The sequence below is a fragment of the Gopherus flavomarginatus genome, chromosome 8, assembly GCF_025201925.1.
Source record: "Gopherus flavomarginatus isolate rGopFla2 chromosome 8, rGopFla2.mat.asm, whole genome shotgun sequence".
Classification (NCBI taxonomy): Eukaryota; Metazoa; Chordata; order Testudines; family Testudinidae; genus Gopherus; species Gopherus flavomarginatus.
Window position 1 is genome coordinate 81,328,356 of NC_066624.1, and position 21,385 is coordinate 81,349,740.

The 21,385-nt window shown below is 43.4% G+C and overlaps 1 protein-coding gene across 4 annotated transcripts in view; it reads left to right on the plus strand.

Annotated features, from left to right (window-relative positions):
- Positions 1-21,385, plus strand: part of RASA2 (RAS p21 protein activator 2) — a 110,300-nt gene that overhangs the window by 236 nt on the left and 88,679 nt on the right. Inside the window, exon 1 of one of the 4 annotated variants that reach the window (XM_050965881.1) lies at positions 5,964-6,237. The exons of 1 other annotated variant lie outside the window; for it this stretch is intronic. In XM_050965881.1, coding sequence (XP_050821838.1) covers positions 6,174-6,237 — 64 coding nt within the window. In that variant the 5' untranslated portion in view covers positions 5,964-6,173. Of the gene's footprint in view, positions 1-5,963; positions 6,238-6,404; positions 6,534-21,385 lie in introns of those variants that run through there. 2 more of the 4 variants (XM_050965884.1, XM_050965882.1) reach the window with 2 other exon arrangements.

The window sequence follows — 21,385 nt, forward strand, 5'->3', positions numbered from 1 at the left end:
CAAACCAACCTTCCCTGCAAAGGTAGATAAAACAGAAATAAGAACAATGAAGATTCAAACTCCAAAAATGTTATCACTTCTTATTAATGACAAGAAGAAAGTGAACAGAAATGCAAACTGCTTTACTAGTTAGCTGGCAAAGCCTTCACTCTTGTCTAAAGGTGACTTCTGAACTCCATTTGACCCCTATTTACCATTAAGACTCATTCTTCAAGGACAATTAGGTTACTATCCTCTTGATTTAAGGCTGGCCAGAGACTAGGCCACTGCATGTTTACACTTGCATACTGTGAATAAGTTTGAAACCTGGAAATGCGTGGGAACCTACTTCCATGTCTCTAGAATCACATGGCACTTCCTAGAACACTCTCATTCATATGAAAATAAATATTCTATTTTTCTTTTGAGAAAGAAACTACATTTAAATAATTATTTTTTCTTGGTTCTCCCTTGTGGACTGTGTGGCCCAATGGAGAATATATTAGATGTCTAAAAGCCAAAAATACCCTGCTTGGGCTAGTAAGGGTCAGTCATTCAAATGTTGTGGGTTAGAATCTCTCTAAAGTCAATTCTTCTGTTTACTGTATGGAAGTACAGCCTTCATATATGGCTTTTTAAACTGGGGGACAACCATTTTACACTTGATTCTAACAGGGAGGAATTATTGTGACTCCAAAAGTGGAAGGCAATTTGGGTGAACATGATCAAGAAATGACAGATTTAATTATTATAAGAAAAGGAAGAAGCGAGAGAAGCAAAAGGACAATGGACTTCAAAAAAGGACACTTCCACAAACTCAGAGAACTGGTAGGTAACAGGGTCGGCTCTAGGCATTTTGCCGCCACAAACACGGCAGGCAGGCTGCCTTCGGCAGCTTGCCTGCGGAGGGTCTGCTGGTTCCACGGCTTCAGTGGACCTCCCACAGACGCTGAAGCCACGGGACCAGCGGACCCTCTGCAGGCACGCCAGCGGGAGGTCTGCCGAAGCCACGTGACCAGCGGACCATCTGCAGGCAAGCCGCCGAAGGCAGCCTGCCTGCCGCCCTCGCAGCACTGGCAGAGCGCCCCCCACGGCTTGCCATCCCAAGCACGCGCTTGGCGTGCTGGGGCCTGGAGCCGCCCCTGGTAGGTAAGGTCCTCGGGGAAAAAATCTCAGGGAAAACAGAGTTCAGGAGAGGCAGCAGTTTCTCAGAGACAATATTAAAGACAGAAAGGCAAACTATCGATATGCAAAGGCAAAATAGGAAGAATAGTGAAAGACCACTATGGCTTCATCAGGAGCGCTTTAATTACCTGAAAAATCAAAAAGGAATCTTACAAAAAGTAGAAACGGATGAGACACAAGAATAGCACAAGCATGTAGGGACAAAATTAGAAAGGCCAAGGTACAAAATGAATTGCATCTAGCAAGGGACACGATAGAACCTCTTCTTATAGTCTCTTAATATCTTAGGAGCAAAAGAAAGACAAAAAGAAAGTGTAGGCCTACTACTTATCAGGGAGGAGAGATAATGATAGATGACAACAAGGTGATGTATGTGCTTCATGGCTATTTTGCATTAATCTTCACTAAAAAGGTTAATGTTAGCCAAATGCTTAACTTAGTTAATATTAACAACCAGGGGGAAGGAATACCTTAAAGAATATTTAGATAAGTTAAATGTAGTCGAGATAGCACAGCCTGATGAAATTCATTCTAGGGTACTTAAGGAACTAACTAAAACAATCTTGGAACCATTAGCAATTATCTTTGAAAACTAATGGATGATGAGTCAGGTCCCAGGGGACTGCAGGAGGGCAAATATAAAGAGAGGAACAAAGAGGACCCAGAGAAGTATAGATCAGTCAATATAACTTGGAAACCTGGAAAAATATTGGAATCAGTTATTAAACAATTAATTAAGCACATAGAGCACAATAAATAGGGTAATAAAGAACAGCCAACATGGATTTGTCAAGAAGAAATCATGCCTGACCAACTTATTTTCCTTCTTTGACAGAGATACTGGCTTAGTGGATAAGGAGGACAAGCAGTAGACATGATAGATCTTGATTTTAGTAAAGCTTTTGGCACTTTGACACAGTCCCATATCACATTTTCTTAAGCAAACTAGAGAAATGTAGTCTAGATTAAACTACTATGAGATGGTGCCCAGCTGGCTGAAAACCATACTCAGTGGTTCGCTGTCAAACTGGGAAGACTTATCTAGTGATATCCTGCAAGGGTCTGTCCTGGGTCCAGTACTACTCAATGTTTTCATTCATGACTTTGAGAATGGAGCAGACACCCCGTTTATAAAATTTGCGGATGATACCAAGCATGAAGGAGTTGCAAAAACTTCGGAGGACATGATTCAAAGTGACTTTGAGGAATTAGAAAATTGATCTGAAATCAACAAAATTAAATTCAATACAGACAAATGCAAAGTGCTATACTGAGAAAGGGGAAAAAATCAAATGCACAACTACAAAATGAGGAATAACTGCTTAGATAGTAGTACTACTGGAAAAGATCTAGGAGTTATAATGGATCACCAACTGAACAGGAGTCAACAATGTGATGAGTTACAAAAAGGGTTAATGTAATTTTGGAGTGTATGCCCATGAGTTTTGTATCTAAGGCAAAGGTGGTACTCTCCTCAGCACTGGTGAGACCTCAACTGGAGTACTGTGTCCAGTTCTGGGTGCCACATTTTAGGAAAGAGTGAACAAATTGGAAAGAGTCCAGAGGAGAGCAACAAAAATGATAAAAGGGTTAGACAACGTGATCAATGAGGAAATGTTTAAAAAGCTGGGCATGTTTAGTTTTCAGCGAAGACGACTGAGCGGGGGACTTGATAGCACTCTTTAAATATTTTAGGGGCTGTTATAAAGAGGACAGTGATCAATTGTTCTCCATGCCTACTGATGGTAAAACAAGAAAAAATGGGCACAATCTGTTGTAAGGGAGATTTAGGTTAGCAATTAGGAATTTTTTTTTAAACTATAAGGATAGTTAAGTATTGAAATAGGCTTCTAATGGAGGTTGTCAGATTTCCTTGTTGTGGTACACATTCGCCATTAGAGTGCTCCCTTGCGTCAGTGTGTGATGTTGCACGAATCTATATCTCTACCACCTTCAGATCATCTGTCTCTGTGCACTATTCAGTCCTCTGACTGAGATGCATTGAAGTCAAGCCACTTTCAAGGCAACAAAAACTCCAACTAGTAATCATAATCTCTCAACACGACCTCCTAAGGTCTCTTCCAGCTTTACAATTCTATGATTCTATCACTGTTAATGTTCTCTTGGAAACTGAAAGAAACAAAATAAAACTCCCATCACCAGTTACAAGACACAGTTATACAAAATACTGGTTACTTATTCTTACTACTTTGTAATCCTAATACCAATATCTTTTCTGTTCTGCCAAAATACAGTGTAGTATTGGTGCCTATGAAAGAAAGATCTGTTCTTACAGGTTGCTGAAGTTGTTTGATAGCAATTGGTTCCCTGAACTGCTGCCAAAAATAAAACTGTAATGTAGGTCAGAAAAATGTTTTCAGACAGAGTTATAGAAAGTCTGAGATTTGGAGGAAGCAATTTTATGTTTTCTTACAGGTGCTGCAAATTGTTATGTCCTATTGACTCTACCATGTAAACCATTTTCAGCACCAGTCCAAGAAGAACTGATGTTCACAACTTTGGCGATGCAATGCAGCAATTTCTGAATGCAGATGGGGCTTTTGTTTTAAAAACATCTACCAGAAAGAACTAATTCCAACTCCTGTTCATTCCTAACTGCCACAGAAACCGATAGAAACTTGCCCTGTCAAGCATTCTACATCAGGGGTTCTCAAATTTCACTGCATCCCAATCCTCTTCTGACAAAAAATATTACATGACCCCAGGAGGGGGGACCTTAGCCTGAGCCTGCCCAAGCCCTGCTTCTCTGGGTGCGGAGGGTGGGGGGGCAAAGCCAAAGCCTGTGCCCCACCATCTGAGGTGGGGAGATCAAAGCCAAAGCCCAAGGGCTTCAGTCCGAGACAGGATGCCTATAACTCTGCCATCCAGGGCCAAAGTCCTTAGACTTCGGCCCTGGGTAGTGGGGCTTGAGCTTCAGCTTTGGCCCTGGGTGGTGGGGCTCAGGCTTCGACTTCTGCTGCAGGCCCCAGCAAGTCTAACACCAGCCATGGTGACCCCATTAAAAAGGGTTTGTGACCCAGTTTTTGGTCCCAACCTCCAGTTTGAGAACTGCTGTTCTACATTTAGAGAGTCCTAACAACTGTAATTTCCAACTGCCACTGAATTTTTTCAATATTCCATCCTTAAAGAGAGTTTTGCATCCAACTACTATCATGTCCTACTACCATCGAGTCTTCTGAAACTTCTGCTTACATCATCCCACCTCTTTTCCTAATGGCATATCATCCAATTCTGCTTCATCTTTAGACAGAAGCAGAGAAGAAAGTACTACTACTTCACCTATAAACAGGGGGATAGCTAGCTGCTTTTTGAAGGACAGTGCTTCTTTTTTACTACTGCTGCAGCAGCCTATGGCTATATCTACACTGGTTTGAGCATTGTCTTGCTAAACCTAGGGTTATAAATTCAATCCTTGAAAGGGTCGCTTACAGATCTCAGGCAAAATCAGTACTTGGTCCTGCTAGTGAAGGCAGGGAGCTGGACTGAATAACCTTTCAACTCTATGAGATAGGTACATCTCCACATATTTTATATTCTTTTAACCTGGTTCATAGGTGGCAGTTTTTTCAGCTTTCCAGGCACAGCCCCAGTATCAGCTTTCTTCTGACCTCACACTTGAGGCAAAAACATCACTGGTGTCATCCCATCAGAGTCAGCTGAACTTTTGCATTTCGTTGTGGCATTCTGCAGCACCATCTAGGCTTCATAGTGTACAACAATTCAACAACCACAGCTGGCCTGATTCAGGCTATAAAACTGCTGTCTAGATACTTGGTCACAGGCTGGTTTGAGCTCTGGGACCCCATGAGAGGGGAGGGTCCCAGCACCTGGGCTCCAGCACAAGTCTGAACGTCTATATAGCAATTTTTAGTTCCACAGCCCAAGCCCAAGCCCCATGCTCCCAAGTCAGCTCACCCTGGCCACCCACAAGTATTTTATTCCAGTGTAGATATAGCCAAAGGCTGCTGCAGCAGATCGTAAAAAAAGAAGCACTGTCCTTCAAAAAGCAGCCAGCAAGCCCCAAGAAAGTCCTGACTAACCTCAGGCAAAACACAGCCTTGAGTATTTGCAGGGGTCAACGCCAGATTTCTTAGATATTTTTCACTGTGAGATTGGTGGTTAAATAAAACCACAAATTCTGTCTTTGCAAAGTGGTTGGTGCTCTGGGGCTGAAGAAGCTCTTTGCACCTATTCTTCTTTGTATTGCAGTAGTGCCCAGAGACCCCAGCACCATTAGGCTTAGTTGGCAGTGTACCCACATAGCCAGATGGTCCCTGCCCTGCAGCGATTACAATCTAAATCTATTAGCAACAACTGCTGGACACAACAGGTGGGGGGGAGGGTGCGACAAGCCAAGGAAATAATGGGATTATTTTATCCCCTTTGTTTACAAGGCGCCCATTCAACGTGCAACCCCGGGGCCAACTCAAGGCAAAGCCCAGCCCAACCCAACCCACTGCGGACTTATTTCGGAGTGAAAACCATCAACCTCTCCCACGGTTTCCACTAGAAGCCCCCCGTCCCGCCCGCGGGCCTCCCACTCGCCTGCTCGGTACAAGCCCGGCCAGCACCCAGCCTCAGCCCCGGGCACTGTGCTCTAACCGGCCGCGGGGAGGCCCCGCTAGCCCGCACCCGCTGGCTGTGGGCCTGGCTAGAGGCCCCGCCCAGCTCTCCCGAGGGCGGGGCTGACACGGGCCGCGGGTGTCACTGCACGGGGAGGCCCAGCGTGGCGCAGAGACAGGAACTGCCCCACCCCGGCATGCGAAAGGCAGCGGCTGCAGCAGCGCTCAATCGCCCGCGCGACAGGAGGAAATGCGTATCGCCTGCCGCTCCGCTGTCCAATGGGCGAAGCGGAGTGGGCGGGGCGGCGCGGCGAGGTGCCGCCTGCCGGGGCCTCTGCTCACTGCGGCACAAGAGACAGGGCAGGAGCGGGAAGGGGCAGCTGCCTCCTCTCCTTCTTGTGAGCGCGCAGCGCAGGCGGCGGCACTATGGCGGCCGAGGATGGTGATGGCGAAGGGGTCCGAGTGCTACAGAACCTGCGGGGGAAGATCTGTGAGTGAGGGAGCGGGGTCTGGGGAGGGGCTATGGGGGCCTTTCTGCCCTGGGCTGCCGCACTGAGTCACCGCTGTTGCCCTGGACCTCCCTCCCGCGGTTCTCCCCGTGCGGAGCCGGCCTTTCTTCCCGGCTTCCCTTCCGTCCGCGCCCTCTTCCTGCCTCCTGGGGCCCGGCCTGTGGGGCTGCGGGGGGGGGAGAGGAGGCTGCTCGGCATGGGCGGCTTTTGCTCTGCTCCGGAGGGCAAGGGGTGTGAAGGCTACAGCAACTGGTGTCTTAATGGAGGCGCTAACTAGGTGCGGTATCGGGTAGCCAGCTGTTTGAGGTGGACACACATGGATACGGGCAGCTCTGTGGGTGTGGTTGTGGGCATGGGGTGGCACGGGTGTGGGGGGGAGGTGTGGAGGCCTCTGGGCTGTGAAGGGTGAGCATGGACAGCTCTGCGGTTGGGGTGATCTGGGTGTATGTGGGAGCTTTGGGTTTGTGGGGGATATGGGTATGGGTGACACTGGGCTATAGGTAGAGGACATGGGGTTGTGTCAGGTATGAGTGGAGGGCTTGGGAATGTGGAAGTAGGGTGGGTATGAATGGGGTGGTACTGGGGTTCTTTCTGGATATAGGTGGAGGGCTCTGTGTGTGTTGGAGGATAGGGCAAGCATGAGTAAGAGATCAGCATTTCTGTCTGGAGGTGGTGGATTAAGTGTTCAGAGGGGCTTCTGTCTGGATGCAGTTACTGAGGCTATGAGCTGGGTGGATATGTGCAGAGGAAGCTGGCAGTAGGAGAGAGTGAGTGAGTTATTGAGGTAGGGGCCTCTATGCAGTTCAGACAGAGGGACTTGATGAGGAGCATGACTGACACATGCAGAGTCAATTGACAGTGTGAATGTTGTCCTTGGGAGGAGTGGATTTCTGTTTGAGGGCAGAGAATTAGTTATTGGGAGCAGAAATGACACATGCAGAGGAAATTGACATGTAGTTGAGGGTGCTGTTGAGCAGTTGGAGTTGAGATGCTACAATGAGTGCACGTTTCAGTGAAGCATTTTTTTTATGCCAACAAACAAAAGCTCCGCTCCACAAAACCCTAGGCATAAGAATCTATTTGTCAAGCAAATCTTGCGAAATTATTGATGTAGCAGGAAGTTGGTACAAGGCTACTCTGGAAACAGTAACTTGTGTTAATGTGGGGTGGGGGGGGGAGAGAGACAAAGATAGTCAGATTTTTTTGTTGGTGGATGAGGAAGGGCTGTCATAGCTAAAAATGCGTAAATTCAGTAACCTGGAAAAACCAAATGATGAATATCCTAAGACACTGGGGAGGGAGGGGGGATGAAGAGGGAGACAGATAATGTGTGATGCGACTGACAAGGACTTCAAAGCAGCTAAGAGAAACAGGATGTGTGGTGGCTTCCTGAGAGGTTATCAAAATGCATTCATACAACTCAAATGTAACCCATTTATTTCCTTTCTCACGCATTTAATCAATCTTTTTCATACAGTAATTCATGAGAATGAAATGTAGTATAATTAAATTTGGCAGTGGAGTAGAATTAAGGATCTATTATAAATATGTTTGGATTTATCAGTGTTAACGCAAATGGTAAAATACAAACAAAAATTTAGAGAAGAATTCTACAATGTAACATCCAATCCTGCAAAATTATTTAATATTTTTTTCCCAGGGAAAATGTTATACTATATTAAAATTAACTTCTCTGTACAAAATGTATTTGTATATATTTAAAAGATGCATGTAGAGGGCTAGAACTGTTATTACACAGAGGATTCTTGATTTATTTTATCTGTTTAGGAGTTTTATGTATTCACAAGAAGTAATTCTTCTGCTCTACTTCGCACTGATTAGGCATCAACTGGGGTATTTGTGCCCAGAACTGGACACACCTTTCAGGAAAGATGTGGACAAATCGGAGAGTCCGGAGAAGAGCAACAAAAATGATTTAAAGGTCTAGAAAACATGGCCTATGAGGGAAGATTGAAAATACTGGGGTTGTTTAGTCTGGAAAAAAGAAGACTGAGAGGGGACATACCTTTTCAAGTACATAAAAGGTTGTTACAAGGAGGCAGGAGAAAAATTATTCTTCTTAACCTCTGAGGATAGGACAAGAAGCAATGGGCTTAAATTGCAACAGGGGAGATTTAGGTTGGACATTAGGAAAAACTTCCTAACTGTCAGAGTGGTTAAGCACTGGAATAAATTCCCTAGGGAGGTTGTGGAATCTCCATCACTGGTGATTTAAAAGCAGGTTAGACAAACACCTGTCAGGGATGGTTTAGATAATATTTAGTCCTGCCATGAGTGCAGGGAACTGGACTAGATGACCTCTTGAGATCTCTTCCAGTCCTATGATATGAAATATGCATCTCCCTGGTTTGTAAGCACCCAATGGGATAGACCCTTCTCTTAGCTTTTGATTTCTGTATTTCATTCTGAAAATTAGTTGTAATGCAGAAACTGTGATATCTTGGCAGTTTACCTGATTTTTTTTCAGTAAATATTTGAGAGATCATTTATTATCAAATATTAAAGTCAGGAAAGATGTAATTTTTAAAAAAAGATATATAATGGTTGAATTTCGTATTAAATTAAATTGAGTAAAGAACATACTTTAAAAGAACCCAAGTGCGTTCCCAAACTTGATATTAATATCTGAATTTGACTTTTGTCAATGGAAGACCGGGTCATGAGGATAGGACAGTGTCCTATGTGATTGAGGTGGGGGAGAAAAGGGAGGAGATAGTATTACTGAAAGGCTGTTGCCTAGTTTTGCATGCTTAAGAAGCAAAATCTTAAGGTTCGGTTTGATTTTAGTATTTTTCTCTCTTGAGATTTCAGGTGTACATAAATTGATTCAGAAGTAAAGCAAAAACAGCTTTTCTTCTGATACTTTGGTACACTAGTCCTGGCAAGGATGCAAAATGGAAAAGCAGTTAAGTGTTTAATTCTCTTGAGCCTCACAGGATCACTTTTGAGTCTTCGTGGAATGGAAAGCAGAGAGTGGCTTTTATTTTGTTGTAACTAATATACTATTCCTGATGATTACCCCCCAGATTTTACTTGCAACTAATAACACCATAGTTAGAAGGGCTTTATGCCATGGAAGACTTGTGGATATTTCTTCCTTAACACTCTAAATCCAATTACCTCTCACATGTATTCGATGATTTAAAAAGTAATAAGTTAAATTCCTTAAAATCGGTGTTGAAAAGAGTTTGTTTCCTCTCAGATCATATGTTCTTAATTCACCTCACAGTGATGTTGTAACTGAATTTAATGGCTGTCATTTACCTGGCAAATAAACTCAGTATTATGACTTCTGCAGGATTCACACAATACAGGGAATACAGTTTGGGCTTATGTGTCAACAGGTGTAGCCCTTTGCGAGAAGAGCTGTTGTTTGCAGGTGAACCTGATGGAAAGAGGTGCAAACATTGCAGCGTGGAAGGAGCATTGTAAGCTAGAAAGAGGTGAAGGCGGGATAACTGGGATGAAGCTGGACTTTGCAACCAGGGAGAGGAAGAGTTGGGATGATTGTTGTTGGAAAAACTTCTTATTGTGATGGTAACTTACAGTTTGTTTTCCTAAGTGAGTACTGGAGGTTTATTATATTATTATTCATTTGAATACATTGTTATTGTTCCTTCCACATTTCTGGGTTTTTCCTTTATAAAGTTTGAAATGTAAGGTTATTTATTTTGTTGGCTTGTGTCTGCCTCTCTTCACAGTTGGCATAGCCTAGCTGAGGCCTGGGTCACTGCAGTTGGCATCATGAACAGGATAGGAAGAGTTCAAAGCAGGAGATAGCCATCTTAGAACAACAGAAGTCACGGTAATGCATGAGAGAGGTTGACAGGAGGGCAACTCATACAGACACCCTTAACCAGGCCACATTTCTTTGGAGCACCTTTGTTGCCTATATTTTTCTAGAGAAGACTATTTCCGAATTTAAGGCTGCTTCAGCTGATGTTCAGGTTGCATAAACTGCCAGAAAGACACAAAATAGAGATTCTGCTGGGGCAATTAGAGGATGCAGCTAAAAGGGAAGTACAGACTTGGCTGGGAAATGTAAAAGGGACTGTAGAACAGGTATTTGGAAGGCTAGGCTGTATGTTTGACATTCATACCTTGTCAGAGCTGAAGCAGAGGTTATTCTGCATAATCCAGAGTCCAGCAGAAAGTGTAAGCGAATACACGTTTGAATTACAAGAGGCTTTGCAAGCAATAGAAAAGTTAGAACTACATGAAATCCAAGATACTGAAAAAATGCTGAAGAGCAAATTTGTTGAGGGACTATATAATGATACTTGATGGAGGGAACTATAACTAAAACAGAATCAAGAAATTTCTTTCTAGACTTTAAGGATGCTATAAATTTTGTAGAATGTAGAGAACCCACACAGGACAGTTGAAGTGTGTCCACAGCATGGATACAAATGTGTCATTGCCTTGTGGCCTGGACATGGTGGGTGCTGTGTGATGCAGGCTAGCCAGAAATCAGAGTATGGTAATTCTGGAATTGAAGATACTTTTTCAGAGAGAATTTTTAAAAGGGATATAGAGGATTTGAAGAAAGCACTCCTTCACGTAAGGAGAGAAATTCAGCATATGAGACTGGATTTGAAATAGGAGTTCCTAGCACCTAGACCAGGGGTTGGCAACCTACGGCATGCGTGCCAAAGATGGCACGCAAGCCAATTTTGAGTGGCACACTACTGCCTTCCGCAGTCCCAGCCTCCGGCCCCGCTCAGGCCCCGCCCCACCGCTCTCCCTTGCGGGAGCAGGAGGCAGAAGCTTGGTCCTGCAGCAGCCAAGCTTCCTCGCCTCACCTGCTTCTTCCCCCAGCGTGGTGCGTTCCTGCCTCTCCTCCTCTGCTTCCCTGTGCCGATCAGGAGTGGCAGCATGCTTGCTGCTCCATAGAGGAGGCAGAGAAGAGGTAGGAACAGGGCCTTGGGGAAGAGGGTGGAACAGGGCATATCCCTTCCAGCTCCCTTCCATGAGCTGCTCAGGGCAGAGGGTTGGGAGCACCCCCACGAGCCAAGCACCGCAGCCTTCTGCCCTGAACCCCCCCCCACACACACCCAGCCCTCTGCCCTGAACCCCCCAGCTCTCTGCCCTGACTCCTGAAACCCCACCCCCAGCCTTCTGCCCTGCACACCCCCAGCCCTCTGCCCTGAACCTTCTCCCCCCAAACCCCCCCCCCCCGGTTTGGGGTCCTGGCTGCCAGCCCCTTGCCAGCCGGCGTCCCAGATGCAGGCCCCACTCAGCCCGCTGCCAGCCTAGGTGAACTGACTTACAGAGCGAGACCTTCTGAAAAATGTTAAAATGTATTACGAGCATGCAGAACCTTAAATTAAAGTGAACAAATGAATATTCGGCACACCACTTCTGAAAGGTTGCTGACCCTTGACCTAGACAATACAGGTGCAGGACTTGGGGAGTCAGATTGGTATAGAACAACAGATAAGTTTGATCATGATGGCAGCCCTATTTGTGGAAGATGCAGTGAGGTGAGACATATAGAAAGGAGGTGCATGTCTCAAAATTCTAATGCCATTTCTTGAAACACAGTGTCTCGGTGGTGGAGGGGTCAGTTCTCAGGGAGACAGAGAATAGGCCTGAATGACACACAGGGCAGGCTACTGCTATGGGGAGCTGTCCGATTGTGTTGGTTGAGAATAATGGGTTAGAAATATGGGCCTTGCTGGGTCTCAAGTTACCACCTTACACGGCTAATGTTTTAGGAAACATGGGATTCACAAAGGGTTGTTTACTAGCAGGAACCGGGTGAAATAGGTAGCAGGAAATGGTTTAGCTATCCCATGTGTTGGCTATATAGAAGCTGAAATTCAAACTGGAACTGGTAAATACCAGATCAAGTTTTTGTGTGTTTTTTGGTAGCAATGTCAACAGTGATTGTTTACTCCCAGTAATCATTGGTATGAATCGACTGCAACATTGTTATGAGGAGTGTTGCAAGTATTAAAGCATCAGGATTAGCAGCGTCCCTCATCAAAACAAAGTCTTGAAGAATATAATTAGACCTATACCAAGTTATCAAAATTTTGCCAGTCAGTATGGGGAAAGTGAGAATAGAATATCTGCATCCCATCAAGCAGCACCCAAATACAGAAACAATTCTAATTTGTAAAACAAAAGCTGGTCTACAGGGTCAGATTGTATTGCTTTACAGAAGCCTTGTTTGGGTAAAGAAGGAGATGCCATAATGGAAAAGTCTTTTCACAGTGAAAAAAATAATTAGTACCAGTTAAGAGTCTGAATTATGGAGTCAGACCTATGACACTGTAGGTTAATCAGGTGGTTTGGCATCTGAAGCACATAGATTAGGAAGACGTCTTGGAGCAATTGATTGAAATCGTTCCCTAGTTGGAGGATGTATCCCAGTGGGTATGGTATGCTGTATATGGGTGGCACACCAAAAATCCAGATGATGTGAGAGCTTCTTCATGTTTCTTAATCAATTGTACTGAGCTTTCTATCTGCTCTGCAGGTGCTGAAGCCATTCCCAAGTCTTTGTCCTTTGTCCATGTGTATAGATGTATCCCACCATCCTGAATCTCTTGTCTGCAGGTGTTCTACCTCCCCAACCTGTTCCTTGGACCCCAAGATATCTTCCCAACCTATGCGCGTTAGATACCCAATGCTATCGATTCCAATAGGCATGGGGTGGGCAAACTACGGCCTGTGGGCCAGATATGGCCCCTCAGGGCTTTGAATATGGCCTGTGGGATAGCCCCCCGTGGCACCATGAGCCCCATGCCACTCTGGCACCATTTCCATGTGGCCCCCGGGCAGGGGGAGCAGAGGGCTCTGTGTGTTACCCTTGGCTCCAGGCACCACTCCCCCGTAGCTCACATTGGCCGTGAATGGGGAACCACAGCCATTGGGAGCTTTGGGGGAGGTACCTGAAGGCTCGGCAAGGGCAGAGCACGCGGAGCCCTCTGGCCCCCCACCCCCAGCGCTTCCTGGAGTGGCGCGGTGCCTGGGACAGGGCAGGCATGCAGGGAGCCTGTCCTGGCCCCGGTGCAAGCTGCTGCTACCCCAGAGCCCGAACTCCTCCTGCATCTGCCCTAAGTCCTTTGCCTGCACCCCTCCTGTACCCCAACCCCCTGCTCTGAGCTCCCTGTGCAGCCCAACCCCCTTCCCTGAGCCCTCTCATACATCCTGCACCCCTCCTCTGCCCCAATCCTTTGCCCATAGCCCCTTCCTGCACACTGCACCCTCTCCCACACCCCGTACTTCCTCCCGCACCCCAAACCCCTGCCCCAGCCCCGTATACAATTTCCCCACCAGATGTGGTCCTCGGCTCAAAAAGTTTGCCCACTCCTGCAGTAGACCACTAAGAGTTTCTTTTGGATTAGGATGAAGGAAGACATCATCCAGTGGTGTCAGAATGGTGAAACTTGCAACCTGAAAAATCAAGTTGGCAGTTTTGATAGAGCTTGCTTTCATCCTATTGATAACAATGGTCTATTGAAATTGGTAGCATTAGATCATTTAAAATTGGAATATGACAGGAATGGAGTTGCGTATGTGCTTATCATGACTGAAATTTATGGTGGCTGTTCCTGTGAAGGATTTGTCTGCTCGGAGTGTAGCCCAGGCCTTCTGAATCTATTTTGCAAGCCCTTATGGTACACAACAGAAATGTTGACAGTCAGGGAGCTGGGTTTGAGTCCCAGTTGTCAAAGAAACATTGTACACTTTATTAGAAAGGCAAGATGGGTGAGGTAATACCTTCTTTTGGGCCAGCTTCGGTTGGTGAGAGAGGATGTAAGTACACAGCAGCAAGACACGTGTGGCTGGCCTAGGTCAGCCAACTCAGCTTCATGGGGGTTGGGATGCAGGACTGTTTTGTTGCTGTGTAGACTTCTGGGCTCAGGCCGCAGCTGCAGCTGGCTCCCCCAGGCCTCCTCCCCCAGGTAGCGGCTGGAGCAACCCCCAGGCTTACCCTGCAGCTGCTGCTGCCCTCCCCCACCCAACCTACTCACAGCACCTCCCCTCTAAGATTCAGTTGGGTATTTATGGCATAAGTCATGGACCATGATTTTGTTTCTTGCCCGTGACCTGTCAATGACTTACTAAAAATACCTGTGATTAAGTTGTAGCCTTAGTAATAACCTATAAATCCAGTGTCCCTGTTCCGTCCATGGTTTTTGGTGTTTAGCAGGGTAATGAATATGAGCTCTTGGGCTCAACTTTTGAAAGTGTTGTGCAGGATTCCTGTGAGGAAAACTGGTAGGTCAGATATAGAGTGATTTGCTTTGTGAAAAGTGTTCACCCACAGGTGATAAGGTGTTTTTGTCTTTTATCATTTTCCTGTTTGAGCTTGTATAAGAGTGTAGTGATTGTTTGTTTGGTTTCCCTCACATAATTATTTCTGGATTTAGTGCACTGGATGAGGTATACCACATGTTGTGATAGGCATGTGTAGGTCTCATGGATTTTGGAAGGGGAGGCGGGGGCTTAATCATCATAGCAGTGGAAATATGTTTGCAGGTTTTGTATTTGTTCAAGCAGGGTCTGGTGCCCCTTTGAGTTGGTGTGTTGTGGTCTGTGGGAAGCTTGCTTTTGATGATGAACTTGGAAAGGTTAGGCTCTCTTTTTTTAAACCTGGAAGAGGGGCTTCAGGAATAGGTCCCCATCAAGTATGGGTTTTAGTTGTTTGATGCCCAGTGTGGGCTCTAGTGTGAGGTGGTAGGCGACATCTAGGGGTGTGTGTTCAAGGTTTTATTTCTGAATTGAAGCAAGTACTTTTGGGGTATTTGGGTGGCCTGTTCTGTGACATGATCTACTGTTGTAGTGGAATGTCATTGTTTGGTCAATGCAGTTTTAAGTGTGTTAAGGTGTATATCTTGGACTTTCTCCTGAGAGCGTATTCTGTGGTATCTGCGGCCTTGTCTACACTTTACAGAGCTGCAACTGTCTTGCTCAGGACTGTGAAAAAACACCCTCCCTGAGTGCTGCAAGTTTCAGCGCTGTAAAGTGGCTGCATAGACAGTGCACCAGCACTGAGAGCGATTCCCCTCATAGGGATGGGTTTTTTTTTTTTATTACAGTGCTGGAAGAGCCCTCTCCCAGTGCCATGCTGCGTCTGCACAGCCATGTTAAAGCTCTGTCACGGCAGCACTTTAATTTTGCTGGTGAAGACATACCCTGAGTATCTGGCTGTAAATTGGGGTGGTTATTGGATCTGTAAAGTTAGGTGCGGTGAGCCATGAGTTTCTTGTATATGGTTGTCTGTGAGGTTTGATTGTTGAAGCTGATTTTGGTGTCCAGGAAGTTGATGTGAGGATGGGAGAATTCCAGAGAGAGTTTAATGGATTGGTGGTGCTTGTTGAAGTTGTGGTGGAATCTATGATTGAGTTTAGGCAGTCTGTCCAGAGGAGGATTAAAATACCATCTATATGTCTCAAGTATATAATTGGTTTTGTAGTGCATTTTGTCCAGAAATTCTTCAAGGTGGCCTATGAAGGGGTTGGTGTATTGGGTAGCTGTCCTAGTTCCTATGGCTGTTTCCATGGTTTGGAAAAAGTGTGTGTTTGTTGAATGTCAGATTGTTGTGGGTGAGGATGAAATGGATGAGTTTGGCAATATGTTTGGGGTGGATATCTGAGGGTTGTACAGTGTCTTGTAAATATCTGAGGCAGGAAACTAGGCCATCATTGTGAGGGATGTTGGTGTATAGGGAAGTAACATCCATGGTGGTGAGGACAGTGTTCTGAGGGAGGCTGTTAATATTGCAGAGTTGGTGGAGGAAGTCAGTTGTGTCCTAGAGGAAGCTGGCCCTTTGTGTGGTGGGTGGTAGGATACGTTATGGCAGTCATAAAATGAAAACCACATATCTGCAGACAGATGTGTGAAAAAATTAATCTGATTATAATTGGGGCACAAAGCATATGACTGGTGAAGTTGACCACTGGGATGCTGACAGAGGGAATACAGTTTGAGTGCCCAGGGTTAGAACTATCATTCGCAGGTGGACCTGCTAGAAAGAAGTGCCGTCATTGCAGTGTCCAAGCAAAGGAGCATCATAAGCTGAAGAGAGGTGAAGGTGGGACAGCTGGGATGAAGCTGGATTTTGCAGCCCTGGACAGAAGGAGTTGATTCCCTCTTGGGGACAGTTTGTTGCTGAAAAACTTTTTATTGTGATGATAATTTACAGTTTATTTTCTTAAGCGAGTATTATTACTACTATGCTGTTTATATTATTAAAGGGGGTGGGGGACCAGAAATTTAGCAGGAACAATAATATACATTTTAAGGTTATCTCCATTGTGTTGGCTCATGTCTGCCTCTCTTCACAGTAGCCATAGCCTGGCTGAGGCCTGAGTCACTGCATTACCTCAGATGAGACTACATTTCAGTAGTGGATGTAGTTTGTTCCTGTATGGCTAGTTCAGAGCTTTGGATTCTTTGGAATGAAAGGTGTTATGTTTAAACATTAATTCATTTAAATGTCTTTAATTCAAGCTGCCATGTTTAGAGGAAGCATAGTGCATTGCATGTATGAACGCTACCCGCAATACTTTCTGCTGAGTGAAACTGATTTGTAATTTTATAATTCTAGTCTGTCTTACTCATTAGTAGTCATTCCTTATCTTCCTCTGCTTGATCCATTGTAAATGCATGTCACTTTATAAAAGAAGTCCATCATTCTGCTTGGCTAAGATGGCTCATTAGGTGCCGAGTACAGACTTGTTGGTTTTGCTGCAATACCTACTTTTAACAGGTTAAGGAACTAGTAGATGAAAGCATGTACTGTCTCATGGATGTTGCAGTTTGGCTATGTAATCCACCATCTGTATCCTGTATCTGATTTATTTTCCCTTTGTATTCTCCTTTTAAGCAGCCTCTGGGTATGTCTGCAATTAAATGCCTGCAGCTGGCCCATGGCTCGGGCTTGAGCTGTAGGCCTGTAAAACTGTGGTATAGATGTTCGTGACCTGCAGGTTTATAGCCCCCCAGCCCAAGTCAGCTGACATGGGCTAGCTGCAGGTGTTTAACTGCAGTGTAGACATACCCTTTGTGTCTGGTGAGGGTAGCTTGCTTGCTTGGTGTTTTCTGTGGTCAAAGCTTAGAGTCATACTGGTAACAGTGCCACTGTATAGCAGTATGTATGGGAACTTCTTTTCACTTTTGCCCAATTCTGTGTGGCTTGGAATCAGATAACACCAGTACTTATTGTAACTTCACACCATTGTGCCTGTGTACTATTGCACCGAACACCGTAGCAGGAAACAAATTCACAAAGATGTTCACAAACCACAGTAATGTTAAATATGGTAACACTGTGCAAAGCAGTGCGTATTAGTGAACAGGAAATAATATAGAGAGCTAGTATTTTGGGGCTCTTGTTTTCATGTGCTATGTTGTAGGGAGCAATGCTGTTGTTTGTGCACAGAGTTGCCATCTGACTGGAGGCACAGCCACTTCTTTGTTAACCCGCATAGCTGTTGTTCCTCTCTTCTCTGAACGGCTGTCACATTTCAATTGCCACAGAACCTTTGGACTGCAACATTCCACTTGATTCCCGTAGGGGCCAGTGATGGCTGAACCTGGTTTTGCTCCAAACAAAAAGAGCACGTAAACATGGTTGTAGCTTTTTCTATCACTTCATGCTGACTCAATAGACATTGCAGGTTTCAGAGTAACACAGAGAGAATCTCATAAGATTTGTGTTGGTGTCTGGGTGGCAAATGAAGGGTGTGTGCTGTTGTGAGAGGCTATGTGTGTTTAGGGTTATTTTGTGTGCTGGTTGTGGTGGTTTTGAAAAACTATGGCATTTGGGCCATATAATCCACCATCTGTGGAGTCTCCCTCTGGCAACCAGTGAAATTGTTGCATGCAAATTAGCTGGAGAGTAAGGGTATTGATGGGTTGTGTTGCTTCTATGGTCGAGGACTCTTGGCATGGCAAAAATGCATACCTTACTGTAGCTGTATACTTTGAGTGTAATCATAAAGTCAAAATCGCTGAAAAATTAAAAATTGGATGGAATCAGACCATGAAATCTAGTGATGATTCATCCTGGTGATAGTCTGAACAAAAAAAAGCTCAGCCAACAGCTTTGTAGCTGTTTCCATTGCTTCACACTGACTGCATATACAATGGTGTTGTAGCTGTGTTGGTCTCAGGCTATTGGAGAGACAAGATGGGCAAAGTAATATATTTTACTAGAGCAACTTCAGAACAACTCTTGGTAAGAGAAACTTTTGAGCTTACACAAAAAAGTTGGTCCATAAAAGATATTACCTCGCCCATCTTGTCTCACTAACTGTACAGACGTTTTAGGCTTCAGAGTGACAGTGTGATAATCCTGGAAATTTATAGATAATGGGGGCTAGTAACGACTGTTATTTCTGATACTTTGTTACAGTGCTAATACTATTAACTCTTGCAATGTGACACTAGTATGGGGACTTTGAATTATATTTAAATGTAAAAATAGTTGCTTGATCAGTGTTCCAAGCTTTCCCTTAATTTTATTTAATCAGTTTTTATATAAAAGTACATTATGAAGTGGGACAGCTTTAGGTACTGTGTAGGAGCAAAACCTAATATTGCTTTTATCAAAAATGCAAGCCCATTATAGCATACATAATTAGTCTCAATTTTTTTATTATATTCTGTATTTTCCCTGAACTGCAAATTTGAGTGGTTATCAGGGTGAATAAAAATGAGAAATAAAACTTTATTTTTAGGAAAATGTTTATTTCAGTCAAGTAAATTTAAAAAAAAAAATAAACCAGTTTAAAGTTAAAAGTGGCAAAGAGTTCTGTGGCACCTTATAGACTAACAAACGTATTGGAGCATGAGCTTTCGTGGGTGAATACATTCATGCATCCGACGAAGTGGGTATTCACCCACGAAAGCTCATGCTTCAATATGTTTGTTAGTCTATAAGGTGCCACAGAACTCTTTTGCCACTTTTACAGATCCAGACTAACACAGCTACCCCTCTGACAATTAAAGTTAGGCTGTCATAATTTCAAATATATTTTAAGGTCTAAACGTACTAAATCTATTAAAATACTTTAAATAAAAAAATTCAACCTCTGCATGTCTATTTCTGAAGTTTTAAGGAAAACAGCCACTCAACTGCTGCAGATAGCTGGAGTCAGAGTGTTAAAATGTTAAACGAGATTTTGGCAGCAGTAACCTCTGCAGGTGCAGAATTTTCTTCATTTCAGTTTGTTCAACTAGTTCATTCAAAGTCAAGAAACTTATTGGGAATTGGAAAAAGTAGGAAAACTTGTTTTCCTCTTCCAATCTATGAATAAAAGTTAGGTGTGAGAGGATGAGATCTGCTAGTTTTAAAATGTTGAAGGACATGGTGACTAGACATTATTAATTCAATAAACCAAAATATTCTGTGTCATTTAGTTAAATAAATACATTAATTTTAAATATAAAACATGTCTTGATAAACTTTCTTCTGTATCTAGCATATTTTCACGTAATTTTATTTGATCATTTTAAAATACTGTTTTTGTGCATTTTAATTGAAGTCCAGTTTCCATCCAAATGTAATTTGACACACCCCTGGAATAAAAAATAAAGATCCACTAGGTAAATGTGATTTTGCCATTTTCCGGCATAATAGAAAAATGTAAAAAACCCCGTAGGTATATTTGGGTGTAAGTTTGTAATTATTTAAGTGTACGTATGTGTGATTAGCTGCAAATCAATGCATTTTAGTGGTTTCCAACCAATAATAATTAACCTTTCTTTTAGAAAATAATTAAAAAGTACAAATCCAAAATAAGATTAAAATTGAGGATTTAAATTGAGGTTACTACTTGCTGTTTTAAATTTCTATTAAAATTAGTGATTTAAATCCACCCACCTTGGTGGCAATGAAGCAAGTTTCTATTCCTGAGAATTATAAAATTGCACCTTATTTTGAAAAGCAATGAAAGGCAGGTTTGGACACAATTTTATTTTTATATTTGTGTGAAATATATCACTAAAAACATTAATCTAAATTCACCAGAAAAGCAGTATGTGACACACATTATTTGTCCTCAATAGTTAATTTCAGGCACCAGACCAACCTGACTGAAAATGACAAATCAAAACAACCAAAATAAATAAAACGTTACTACACTATGCATTTTATTTTTCACTAGTTGGATCATTGTATTTTTCACAAATTTGAATGATAAATTTAGCAATTTGGCTGTAAATTTGGATGTGACTTTTTTTTACAATTACATTTCAGCATGGAAACACTTCAGCTCAGCATATCCCAAGCTTTTGAAAGCTTTCCTTCAGAAAAACAATTGTATCCCCACCCCGTAGAAACCTTATTATATGGTCTTAAAAGCCTACTACCAATGTTATTTTGCACATCTCACGTCTTCTGATCCCCTCCATCCCCAAAAGCTAATTATTTGATCCCTAAAAAATGCTGGTGCAGATCTTCATAATACACTTTTTCTCTCCTTACCGATTTTATTGCTCAAAATATGTAACTATGTAAATTTTTCAAGTACTATCACAGCTATCCTAAGTTGTATGCATTGAATGAATGAAGATCTCTGCGTTGGTTGTGCTTCCTTCACAGTTTGAAGTTTGGAGTGGGTGGGTGTGTCTTATTTTTAGGGTGTCTTTTGCAAGTGTAACAACTAGAGGCTCTTTAAAGAAAACTGAGCCTTTTATGTTTGGTTTTTTTATTCTTTGAGTTTTGTGTCATTTTGTTACTCACAAGTGGAGTTGTGCAAGTCATCCCAATGAGTATAAAACCTGTGTACTGCATTGTGTATCCAGATTAGAAATGTTAACTTAAAAAAAACAAAAAAACCACACTCCCTACTGCCCCTCCTCCCCCTGCACCCTGACCTACTGTAAAACCAGGGTGCTTTCGTTACTATGAGTAGCTATACAAAACTGCAGAGAGAGAAGAAAATCATACGTCTTAAAAACCATTAAAATTATTTAAAATAGATTTTTCAACATATCTTGATTGCTATTCCTTTATGAGTATATGCATACATGTACACATACCTCACAGGCATAGATAGACGTCACTGCCATAAATGGAGTGGTTGCACTAGCTATGTGATGAATCACATGTATTGTGCCTTTGTTTGCCCTGTGCCTATTTGTCTG